This window comes from Fundulus heteroclitus, chromosome 20 (assembly GCF_011125445.2).
Source record: "Fundulus heteroclitus isolate FHET01 chromosome 20, MU-UCD_Fhet_4.1, whole genome shotgun sequence".
Taxonomy (NCBI): domain Eukaryota; kingdom Metazoa; phylum Chordata; class Actinopteri; order Cyprinodontiformes; family Fundulidae; genus Fundulus; species Fundulus heteroclitus.
Genome location: NC_046380.1, coordinates 14,204,445 through 14,216,581, shown reverse-complemented (window position 1 = coordinate 14,216,581; position 12,137 = coordinate 14,204,445). Strand labels below are relative to the sequence as shown.

General features: G+C 40.1%; 1 protein-coding gene across 2 annotated transcripts in view; it reads left to right on the top strand.

Annotated features, from left to right (window-relative positions):
• The window catches only part of LOC105935986 (guanine nucleotide-binding protein G(s) subunit alpha), a 38,273-nt gene extending 26,412 nt beyond the window's left edge, over positions 1 to 11,861 (top strand). The window contains exons 1-8 of one of the 2 annotated variants that reach the window (XM_036151685.1): positions 2,147 to 2,238; positions 5,102 to 5,156; positions 7,789 to 7,862; positions 8,048 to 8,106; positions 8,359 to 8,479; positions 8,695 to 8,825; positions 9,163 to 9,230; positions 10,389 to 11,861. In XM_036151685.1, coding sequence (XP_036007578.1) covers positions 8,049 to 8,106; positions 8,359 to 8,479; positions 8,695 to 8,825; positions 9,163 to 9,230; positions 10,389 to 10,535 — 525 coding nt within the window. In that variant the 5' untranslated portion in view covers positions 2,147 to 2,238; positions 5,102 to 5,156; positions 7,789 to 7,862; position 8,048 and the 3' untranslated portion in view covers positions 10,536 to 11,861. Of the gene's footprint in view, positions 1 to 2,146; positions 2,239 to 5,101; positions 5,157 to 7,788; positions 7,863 to 8,047; positions 8,107 to 8,358; positions 8,480 to 8,694; positions 8,826 to 9,162; positions 9,231 to 10,388 lie in introns of those variants that run through there. The other variant, XM_012876618.3, reaches the window with a different exon arrangement.
• Positions 11,862 to 12,137: the final 276 nt, after the last annotated feature.

Below are 12,137 nucleotides of genomic sequence, written 5' to 3'. Positions count from 1 at the left end.
AGCCCCTGGAATCTCTGCCTGCAGCGGGCCGTGCAGCTTTTTCTCTCCCCTCAACACCATTTTCTGACTGGATTTAAAGCTCTGGAGACCTTCTTTTAGCTTTTATTATATATATATATATATATATATATATATATATATATATATATATATATATATAAGCAACCAGAGTTGAAAAATGTTGCTGTTATCTTTTAGTTTCCTGGAATCTGGACTTTGATTTGAGTTTTTAACAATATAAATCCCTTACTTTGTTTAACAACTATACCATTAATGTTCCGAGCATTACTAAAAAGGAAACATTTTAATGACATTACGTTTAACGGCTTAGAAATGAAACGACCCAGTTTAATTTTTGTTTCGATTTAGAACCATTGTTGCATTTTTGCTTGACACAGAAAGACGTTTTCCGTTTTACTCCTAAATAAATTAGTTTTCTTTACACGTGAGCTTTTAGATGCAATTGTCCATGTGATATGTTCTGGACAAAAAAGTCCCGTTTTATGCTTTTTGCGGGGTAAAAAAAGATGTGAACATACTGACTTTTGTTGTTTTTAAAACCATTTCATCTTAGTTTTTAGTGCAAAACGGATCATCTAGGCACACAATGATTATGTCGGGAAACATCAAACAGTTACAGAACAATTTAACTGAGATAAATGCGACAAAAAAAATAAGATCAATTAGCTCCGTCTTGGTGATAAAAGTAAAACAAAACTTAAAGCTTTTGTTTTTCTGATGGAAATGCTGCTGATATTTAAGCTTTTAAAAAGCCAGACGCTGTAAGCGGTTCAGGGCAGATGTGGACGAGGAGCTTTTTAGGGACTCGGTCTGTCCGCCTGTTCCTCACACAGCCGAACCGCGCTGCAGCTCGCATCCAGGGCAACGTTTTCCAGATGTTCTGCGTCCGTCTCACACCGAATCCTACGCTCTGAGAAACTATTTTAATGCTTTATAACATTCCAATAAAATATATTTGTAAATGTATTTAAAACGTTTTTTTTTTTTTTCCTAAATGCTTTTTATTATTTTCTTCTAATATCATCCTTTAGACATAATGACATCAAAAAATATTACACTTTTCTCCAACTGGTAACTGGGCTTTGCAAAATTTCTTATTTTGATTTTAAAATATTTTGTATATATTATTTTATTATATTAAGGGTTTTTCTTCCTTACAGTTTTTGTGTGAAGCACCTAAATCCCATCTAGACCTGATGGTCAGGATAAGGTTGTAATCTAAGTAACCCTGGGTCCTAATTCTTCCGCTTTTAATCAGTTAAATGCTTTGTGGGAGAGTTACCAGCTTTGTTGAGACGGCACAATGCAGCTGCTGCCGGGGTGCTCTTCAGCACGTAACCATTTCTGTGCGGTTTGGGTCAAATGTGGAAGTAAAAAAAAAATTCAACAGAACTTGGAAATGCGAAGTGGATACAGTGGCGGCAGTAACAGCGCTGGACACGTTTTCCCAGCACTCCGTTCCTGCTCGTTTCTTATATAAGATAACGAAAACGGGAGAGAAACGCAAAGAGGCAAATGAAATATTTTTCTCTTGTAATCATTCAAACTTTTGCCTGAAGTCTTATTGCAGCCAAACGGATCTCCGATAGAGAAAAAGGGACACTTGGAACATTTAAAAATAGGCGAACACTCCATTTAAATTTAGCTTTCTATGAAATCGCCCCTTTACAGCTGTTTCGCCTTCAAACCAACAACAAAAATGACCAAAAAAAAAAAAAATCCACTTTATCTCTTGGTGTAAACACTGTGCTATTTTCTCTCTCCAGACGAGCGCCCTGTGTGTATTTCCACAGTTTAAGTCGGCCTGTCTGCTCCCCCAGAATAACCCTGGCAGGTTATACATAACACCGCAGACCTCTCTGTTACCGGGGCAGCCGCTTTTACTCAGCTCGACTTACTAGACGCGGTTATTATTGGCACTTCTCCTATTAATAGGGAGAGCTGCTAAAAAAGCGAGCGGCGTGTTTGTGCTGGGGCGTGCCGACGCCTCAGACCGGAGCCGCGTACAAACACGGAGTTTGGCTCGGGCGGCCATGTTAACTCCGTCCCGATTAGAGCTGCAGCGTTCAGGTTCTGTCACATCCAGCTTATTTATGTAGCTGGGAGCTCTGTGGGGGGACTGTTCGGGGGGGGAAAAGGCAGAGTTGGATGATTGCAGAGGATTAGGCAGTGGATGTGAGGCGGCCCCGGCTCCAAACGCCTCTCTCTCCGCTTCAGGTCTGTGGGAACAGCTGAGCCTCTTGTTTCCGCAGCGAGCCGATGGTACCTGAACGCCCCGCCTGATACGCAGCTCCTGTCTGCAGCGCACACTTGTTCTGCCTGCGCAGGTTCTCAGTCATCCAAGTCACGGCATGCTTCAGTCGAAGGCAACCAGATTTCTTGCTCTGTTTTTCTCAATACGTTTGTTTTTTTGTTTTGTTTTTTACGCCGATCCAGGAGTCTGTGTCAGACCCAGAGGGCTCCTAGGAAGCTGTGGTCAGCATGTGTTTAGAAACGGCACACAGAGTCGACAAAGACTCCCGGAGAGGTGTCGTAGTCAGAGAAGACTGAGCGAAAGTCCCTCTGGCTTCAATCTAAGCTTGTTGTAGCACATTTGTTCTCTGCTTGCCCTCCTCTGTCTCACCCCTGCGTCCCCCTTCCTGAACTCACCGTCTCATCGTTGGTCCAGTAACCCGCCCAGTGTTTTTCGGCTTCCGCATTCCCACCCCCGCCCCGCCCCGTCCCGCTCCGCTCTGCTCGGTGGGTTACCTGCAGCCCTAATGTCACATTTCACCCCTGACTGCCACATTCCTGCTTCTCTCTGAAGGGAGCTCGCATACCTGTCCTCCGGCTACAAACAGCCTTCCTGCCGTTCTGCGCGGGGACAAATCGAGCAGGTCGAGAGTGAAACATGGAGGGAAATCAGAACACCTGCCTGTGTCGGCGCTTCGTTTTATACAGAGAAATGAAATATTCCATCCTTACTTCCGTATCACTGCAAAAACAGAACTAAAAATAAGTCACATTTTCTTGAACTTAGTGCATTGGTCCTTGATTTGAGCAGGTAAATAAGATTATCTGCCAGTGGAATGAGTATTTTGATCCCTAAAATAAGATAATTAGACATCCTGCACTTGAAATAAGATGATGGAGATGAGTTGTTCCTATTTTAAGTGCGAAAATCGTATTCCATTGACAAATTATCTTATTTGCGTGCTCAAATCAAGGACAAATACACTCAGTTTAAGAAAATTCGACTTACTTTTAGTTTAGTTTTTGCAGTGCAGTAGGTCTTGTAGGTGTTTTGTTTCTAATGAGCTACGTTGTACTGCAGAAGCCATTTCCAAAAAATATTATATAATATAATTGATACCTCCTGGGTGCATCTACCTTGCTTTTAAGTGTGAAACAGAACATATATATTTCTGTAATTTAGAAAGCAGCACAGACATTTTAAACAAACTCTTACCTGATTGGGATAGTGTCTCTCTATTATAGAGAGATTTAATGTCTGATACTGAATTCCAGTTCTCTTTCCAACCTGCTAATAACCTTTTTTTCTTTCCTTTTTTCTGTTTCTAATTTAGTTTTAAAATGACTTTAATTTACACAAACATAATTTGGAGAGTTTCATTTTAGTTCAGCTGTTGAAGCGTGTAGCACAATGACAACTATATCACCAACAAAAAAAAAGGAATTATGTCTTAACCTCCATTTTTGCATCAAAGTTTTTGGCCTCTAACTTTTACTAAAGTCAGATTTTTCAGCTTTTGGTGCTGAAATCCAATATGATCAAAGGACATATTTTACTACAGGTTGATTAAACAGTGCGGCAATGCTCATCATAGACTTATTAATAGAGCTGTAGTTTTTCTTGGAGGTCTGCTATATTTTTAATGATTTTGCATTAGAAATTTTTTCTACTTTATATTGCTGCAGGATTTATTTTTGTTGCTATCATGTGTCTCTAAACCCTCTTCATCAAATTTAACAATCCTGGATTTTAGGAAGAGCCTTAAAAACAGCATTAGTCTAATTTTTCTCTTTAGGATGTGTTGAATTATGCACAAAAAAACTTTTTTGTGCACAAAGGCACAAAAAAGTATTTAATTGTGGAGAAATGTGGCATTACGGAGGGACCTCAGTGTGAATTACAGCGAATTTAAACACGTAAGCGTGCGCATATCTCAGCGCCATTGTGCCTGAAATGATTGTTGCTGAATTTAACTCAGTCCATTGACCTTTTTTTTTTTTCTTGTATAGATCGTGTTTGCTAAGCAGCACATAAGATAAAGACTGAGGAGGCTCCTTTCCTTTTAACCTTAAATATGTGACAGATACACAGTCTGCACTGTCCTGCAGAGGATTCTGTTTGCGGCGCTTTGCCTGTAAATGATCCGTCTAAAACCCACACGGGCAGCTTGGTCACCCTGAAGAAAACTTTTTTTTGTGTTGATTTGATTCTCAGCACTCAGATTTTTCTAAAGGGGGGGGGGGGTCGTTGCCACAGTAGTTTTAAAGATTTCCTCTAAGCGTATCTGGACTGACCTCCCTCTTTAGGCCCTGACTCGATGGAGCAAACACCTCGGAGCAGCTGACCACGGCTCGCTCGTCCTGAAAGCACCAGAGCAACTTGCACACCTTGAAACGCAGCAGAGCTCCGTCACTCAGTGCAGCGAAACAATTAACGTACCCACGGGTGGGCAGTCTGCGAGTCTGAGTGCACTGCGGCCCTGCATACCCACCCACACACACACACACACACACACACACACAGATCCACACTCCTCCTGCTGTACTCCTGTACTACTACAGCAGCTCCATTGACGAGGCTCCTGGTGACTCAGACCGGCTGCCTCTGGTCTCACAGCAAGTTCAGACGCAGCGCCCCCTTGTGGCGCTTTAGTCACACCTGCTCTCCCCTTCCTCATCCTCTCACCGTTGACTGTGCACAGACTCTGTAGGTGTTGCTGGTGCGTTAAACGGGACGTGTGGGGGAACTGTAACCATAAAAACACGCGCAGCTGGCTCTCTGTGTGGACGTGTGTGCGTAAAAAGCTTGGCGCTAAAAGGGTTTTTCTTCTTCTCTTGTTGTTTGCAGCTTCTTAGACAGGATCGACGTGGTGAGGCAGAACGACTACACGCCCACTGATCAGGTAACATCCACCGCAGGAGATCAACAGATTTAACACAAACATGATTTAGGCGCCTTGTTCACAGAACTCAACGATGGGAAAAGTTAGTAGGGCTGGGCGATATGGATTAAAAAATAAATCTCCCATTTTATCATACCAAATCCGATTAATCGATTTTTTTTTCCCCTCCTTTTTGTTTCATAAAAAGAAATTAAAGAAATAATTTTAAAACCTTGCTCTTATGTCAAGCATTTCATCAGGGAGTTGACCTGAATTCAAAGTGCAACTAAAAACAAGCTGTGAAACAAGCTTGTAAAAAAAGATGGCAGCCGTGCCATTCTAAACAATGAAAATATAACAAAACATTTGCTGCTAGTGGTATTACACATTGAGCTAAGAACAGGATTCACTGCACTTGTGAACTTTAAACTAAGTTAAAAAAAAGTAAATAAGTAAATGAAGTACCTTGTATTATGGTAAAAAAAAAGTTTCTACTTAACAATATTTTGACAATACATTTGCCAAAACATATATTCAGTATCACATGCTGTTCTCTTCATGGAAACCCAATGAGTGTATTGGCAAAATAAAATCCAGATTTTCCAAAAATAAAATCTTAAAGAATTGTAAATTCGAATAAATCGATTTATCGCCCAGCCCTAAAAGTTAGCTAATTAAAATAAAGTCATTTCAGGGAGAATTAGTTTGAAAAGCTTTATTTTCTGGTTACTTGCTCCACCAGCAAACAATTTCACTTCCCCTCACTGTTGGCTGCTTTGTTTATTATCCAGTGTGGTGAGAAGGCGTATTCCCGCCTATATCTGGGTTCAATTTCTTTGTCACACTTAAATGTTTCAGGCCTTTAAACAAATTTCAATATTAAACAAATGAAACACAAAAGGTGAAATGAAAATACACAAAATGCAGTGATTCATTAATTTGTTAGGGGGGAAAGGCTAAAATATGTCAAAAGACAACACATCATCCCCTGATCTAAACAAATTTGAGAACAGATGAGAAGCAAAGTCATTGCCACCTTATTCAGCGATAAGAAAGAGGCAACAATAGCGTCCATGGGAGAGTTTCCAAACTGAAGATCAATGTTGACCGATAAACAACCTAAAAGGCATGTGTCACGTTTGCCCATTCGGGTCAGCTATGCTCCTTGAAGACTTGGATAACTTGCTTTAATTGGTAGAACGATGAATTCTGTTGTCTAGCAGAAAATATCCAGCCTTCAGTTTATGACCTCAGGCGTGGGTCTATATGGGTTTTGTAGCAGGACTGTGAACCAAAGCACACCTACAAGTCCACATCTAAATGGCTGAAAATAAGCTTTTTGAGTGGTCTAGTCAAAGTCCGGGCCTAATTCTGTTTGGGATGCTGTTCCCGGACCTTAAACGGGCCTTTCACGCTATAAATCCCTCAAATTTAGGTGGATTAAAACAGCTGTTCAAAGACTTTTGTTGCCGATTATTGCAAATGCTTGAAGGCAACTGTGGCAAAACCACCCATCAGATGAAAGGGGAAAGTAGTTTTTCCCATGGTGCCAGCTTGGTTTGGACAGCTATTTTATATTAAAGAACCATCTTTAGGAAGTGGTTTCTGTGTTTGTTTAATTTGTTACCTGATCTGAAACATTAATGTCTGACAGAAAAAGAAAGTCTAAATAAATGTGTTATGGAATTACAGCACCATTTCTATATGAATTAAATTAAAACACACTTTATTAAACTTATAAAGCCTAATTCAGCCCTACCGCTGGTGCACTGTGGTTCTTTTGAATACGGATACAGCTATTTATCAGTCAGTCTGCATCCTTTCTACTGGACACTACAGTGGCTGTGTACCTTCATGATCAGGAGATGTTTTCTTCCTTTATCTCCGGGACGCCTGTAAATGCTACCTTTTACCAAAGGGCTAAATAATTATTTTACAGTAGGAGTTTCCGCTAAATTAGAGAAAAACAAACTCAGCAGCCGTTTGATTTAGGCGTGTTGATCCGTGGACACACATAAAAGCTGCAGTCCTAGAGGATTGGAGAAACCTTTAATTATTGTCCCCATTTTTTTACCCTGATATGAATAAGAAGTTGTTGTTCTTAAGTTGTCTTTGTCCACTTTGGGATTTTTAACCCCTTTTTTATTATCATTTCAAGCCTGTTTAAATAAATATCGCAACCATTTAAAATGCTGTTTTATTCAGTTGCGTTTCCTTTTTAATCACACTTGTATTTACATAGATTTAAAAATGACAAAAGCATTAAAAACATATTTATATTACGTAAAGTTAAGATGAGCGTGGACTCTTCTAGTTCAAATGTCAGCACAGGTAGCCCTGCGTGTGACTTAGTACCAATGAAGTAGCTCTCAGTTTCAAAAAGATTGGTGACCCCTGATGTAGAGCATCACAACAAAACATAAATAACATTTAAAGGAGGAAAAACCATACAGTGAGGCTTTACTCATTTAAATTCTTCCATTGAATCGAGCTGCTCAGCCTCAGGTCCTGTTTTGCTTCAAAGCAGAGACGCGTTGTTGTGGAAGGTTTTTTTCCCATATGTCCGTGTATCCAGAATGACGACGACGTTTTATTGCGTCTCCTGTTTGCTCTACACTCATTCCCACTTCCTCGTTTTCCCCCTTTCTTTCAGGACCTCTTGAGATGCAGAGTTCTGACATCTGGGATCTTTGAAACAAAGTTTCAAATTGACAAAGTTAATTTTCAGTAAGTTAAAGTTATTGTCACAAAATAAAAGTACTTGAGTAACGTTTAAGTTAAGAATAAAATGTACCCTTATTATTTGCCTGTGTGGTTTTTTTTTCCAGTATAAAAGTTTGTTGTTGTTATGCCTTTTATTCATTTAGTTTTTTGTTGCATTAAATTAAACTTTAACTTCCTGTGTGTTACAGTATGTTCGACGTTGGAGGTCAGAGGGACGAACGCCGAAAATGGATCCAGTGTTTTAATGGTTGGACGTTCTCTTTGCTGCTTTAAATAAAATAAATATGTCTTTATATATAATTAGCATGAATATATATAGATAGATAGATAGATCTCGTTGAATTTACAGTTTAATTTATGCAGGCTCTCATATCTGAATTTGTAACAAAAACGTACAGTGGAATTCATAGTTGAGAAGAGGAACGTTTTTTTTTCTTGTTTCTGTTTTGTTTTTTTATTTATTTTTTAACTTTTGCGATGACTTGTGCGTGTGTTACAGATGTGACGGCCATCATTTTTGTGGTGGCGAGTAGCAGCTACAACATGGTGATCAGAGAAGACAATCAGACCAACCGACTACAGGAAGCCCTCAATCTGTTCAAAAACATTTGGAACAACAGGTGCAGCATTTTTTTTTCTTCCTGTCTAGCTTTAATGAATGTATTAAAAGACAGGAAGAGACGTTTTTAAGCTAAATATCTCCCTGTAATGTGTTGCTTTACAGCTTTTTTCTATATAGAAAGAAGACTTCTTGTGGAAGCAATTACTTATTATTATTCTTCTAAACACAAAATTTGCTCACTCCCACACCTGAATTTGTCCTTTCTTTCCACAGGTGGCTACGGACCATTTCGGTAATCCTTTTCCTGAACAAGCAGGATCTTCTAGCCGAGAAGGTTTTGGCAGGAAAGTCTAAAATCGAGGAGTATTTCCCAGAGTTTGCTCGCTACACCACGCCTGATGATGGTAAGTTACCAAATCTGGAGGTTTGGTGTCATCTGGTCTGATTCAAGCTTTTTAGGCTGAAAGCAGCTGAACTGATTTTTTTTAGACTTTGTTTTATAAAAACTTTTTCAGCTGACAAATGAAACATCTGTCAGAACAATAGGACGGGTTTGTTAAATATGTGTTTCAGTGCATGTTGTATGTTGGTCTGTGCATGTTCAGCTGTGATCCGATGTTTATAATACACGCTAAATGTTAATAGCTTTACTTTTTTTTATATAAAACATCTTCTCTGACATAAAACCAATGCTTTTAATCCTTCTGTAAAAAGCTGACCAGAGTTCTTCCTTTTCAACAGCAATACCAGAACCAGGGGAAGATCCCAGAGTGACCAGAGCAAAGTACTTCATACGGGATGAGTTTTTGGTCCGTACACAGCTTGTTTTCCTGGTTAATGAAAAACAGTTTTAGGGTTTTGCACAACCAGTTTTTAATTTATTTACTAGAATAAATTCTATATTTTTAGTTTGGTTCTGACACATAAAGCTGCTGTATGTGCTCCAGTTTACTGTACATAGAAAATCTCATTTTATCCTCCCTTGTGCTCAAATTTAGAGGTTCTTAACTTTTAACTAAATATTTATACATATCATCCAATATAAATTTGGATTTATAATACAAATGCCCACCTAAGTATAATTATGGCTTTTATACCAGTTTTAAAGTTGAACTGTCCCTTCTGTTAAAGATCTTAGATAGATGTTGGCATATTTTTTCTTATGTTGTCATTTTATAACGTAGAATAAAACAAGATTAAAAAAAAAAAACTTTGCAACAATAATTACCTTCTTGACTAGTATAAAATGAAACAAAAACACTAACTGTATATTTCTTTTAGTAAAAGATGAAATAAAACTGATTTCTTCATTGTCACTTTTCTTGAGCGATACAAAATAAAAAACATAAAAGAATTTTTAAATAATTTAAGCAATACAAAATAAATGTATTTGCATTTTCTCTTAAGTACAAAACTAAATAAAATTAAATCGATGGATTTGTATCTGTTTGAAGTACTTTGCAAAAACAAAATAAGGTAAAACTTGACAATAAAAATTATTAGTTTTTTTTAAAGAAGAAGTATAAACTTAGATTATGTCCTGAGTACCAAAATAAATAAATAGCTATAATTGTCATAACTCCATCCAACTAAAGTCCTAATAGGAAAATGACCTTTGATGGATTAAATCAACTTTAATTCTTGTTTGTAGCGTTTATTGCTTCACTTTTGTTCAGTAAACGCCTGAAACTTTAATGCATTTCAGGTTTTAGTGGAAGGCGTGTTTTGAAGCTTGTGCGTCAGCGTTTCCTACATGCATCAATTAAATACCACACGTTTAACTTGAAGCAGTGCTTGCTGAAAGTGTTAAAATAGCCAAAATGCAGAGCTTGTACATCTCCAGGCGTTATCTTTCCAGACAGTAGACCGATCCGGCGTTTTATCGCACACCTGAGCGTGCGTAACACAGCGGTGCGGTGATGGGGGGGGCGACTCGCTGACCCGCCTTCTCCTTTGTGTGTTTTCAGAGGATCAGCACAGCCAGCGGGGACGGTCGCCATTACTGCTACCCACACTTCACCTGCGCCGTCGACACAGAAAACATCCGCCGCGTCTTCAGTGACTGTCGGGACATCATACAGAGGATGCACCTACGGCAGTACGAGCTCTTGTGATCCCCCCCCCCCCCCCCACTTACCCAGCAGGCGCCCTCCTCACCGTGACCAGTTAGCCGGTCTCCTCTCCGCGGTTTTCACCCGACAACCAATCCTGTCTGACCGCCCCTCCACCGGATCCTTCTGGTAATACGACTCCATACCCCCCCGGAAAAGTGAGAAAACTTTTCGTCCTGGACTGCACTCCCTCAGTTTGGACGTTTTTTTTTTGTGTTTTTTTTTCCTCTCTCTCATTTACACGACCACCCGCTCACAGGTACACATGCACTACAGAATAAGACATCCAGACTATTGAAATACCACACAGCCGTTGGCCACCCTGGTCTCCTGCGCTAACAGTCAGCGGGGGGGGAGGTCCGCTCAAACTTTCCTGAGATGCAGGGGTTTGTTCACCGCGTGCCGGAGAGGAGAGACGGGATGGGATGGTGGCGAGCTGAAACGGAGGAGCGGGCTGTCAGCTGTTTGCTTTTTTTTTTTTGTTTGTTTTGTTTTTTTTTCCCCCCTGTGCCCAGCACGGACAGACTTAATCGATTAATGGCTGTCTGGGGACGTGAGCGTGACTCGGAGATGAAGCCACGCGGTTCTCATGATCTGCTCTTCAGGAACCCAGTCGAAGAAAACGGACAGAAAACAAAGAAACAATCAAAACAAAAAAATATCTTACAATGCATAAGAATCATGCTTACAAGTGAACTTAATGCTGTGCAAAAAGAAAATCCAAGCTATATATATAGATATTTATATATGTGTGTATATAAATATGTATATATATATATATAAATACATATAAATATTATATATTCCTGTAATAACACAATTCAAGTTTTAAGTTTTTGTTAGTTTTTACCCCATGTTGTTTGTTGGTGTTCACAGTGTGTGAGAGCTGCACCATATGACCCCCCCCACCACCACCACCATGACACACACACACTCACACACAACCATCTTACTCTGCACCCTTGTCCTAATTTACCCCTGCTGCTATATGACAACTATTCAACGTGTGAAAAATAAAGAAGAGGTTTGACTTACTGAGGATAAACAGCAAGAGGGAAGCATGAAGGTAGAGACTGGCTGCAACATTTTATAACTGGGAGCACACACACACACACACACACACACTGATACACGCCAACATGCTCCAGCTCCTCATCAGTTCCCACCTTCCTTTCCTCTCGTCTCGTTCCCTCACCTCCCTCCTCCCCGCCCCGGCTTTAAGCGCGTCTGTCTTTTCGTTTCCTGCTGGACTATTATTCTCCTGTACAGACTGTAAAATGTATTATTTTGTACAACTTTATGGAAGAAAAGAAACTAACTTGTAGAAGATCCCTGTGCCTTGATCACGACTGTACGTGCGAAAAATGAGCTAAACATGTAAGTTACGTTTCCCTGCGCTGTACATCTGGACCGGGTCGGTGTCGCCACGTCTGGACCAGCTCACCCGACCGTCCTGAACCCCCCCCAAAGCCCCCCCGCGGCCATCGCCAGCTGAGAAGCGAAGGGGGAGGAGCGTGCGGTCGGGGAGGAGGCCGTTCGTCTGTTGGTTATTTACATTGTTTTTTCACATTTGTGTTTCGTTCGTTGATTATTTTTGTTTTGCTG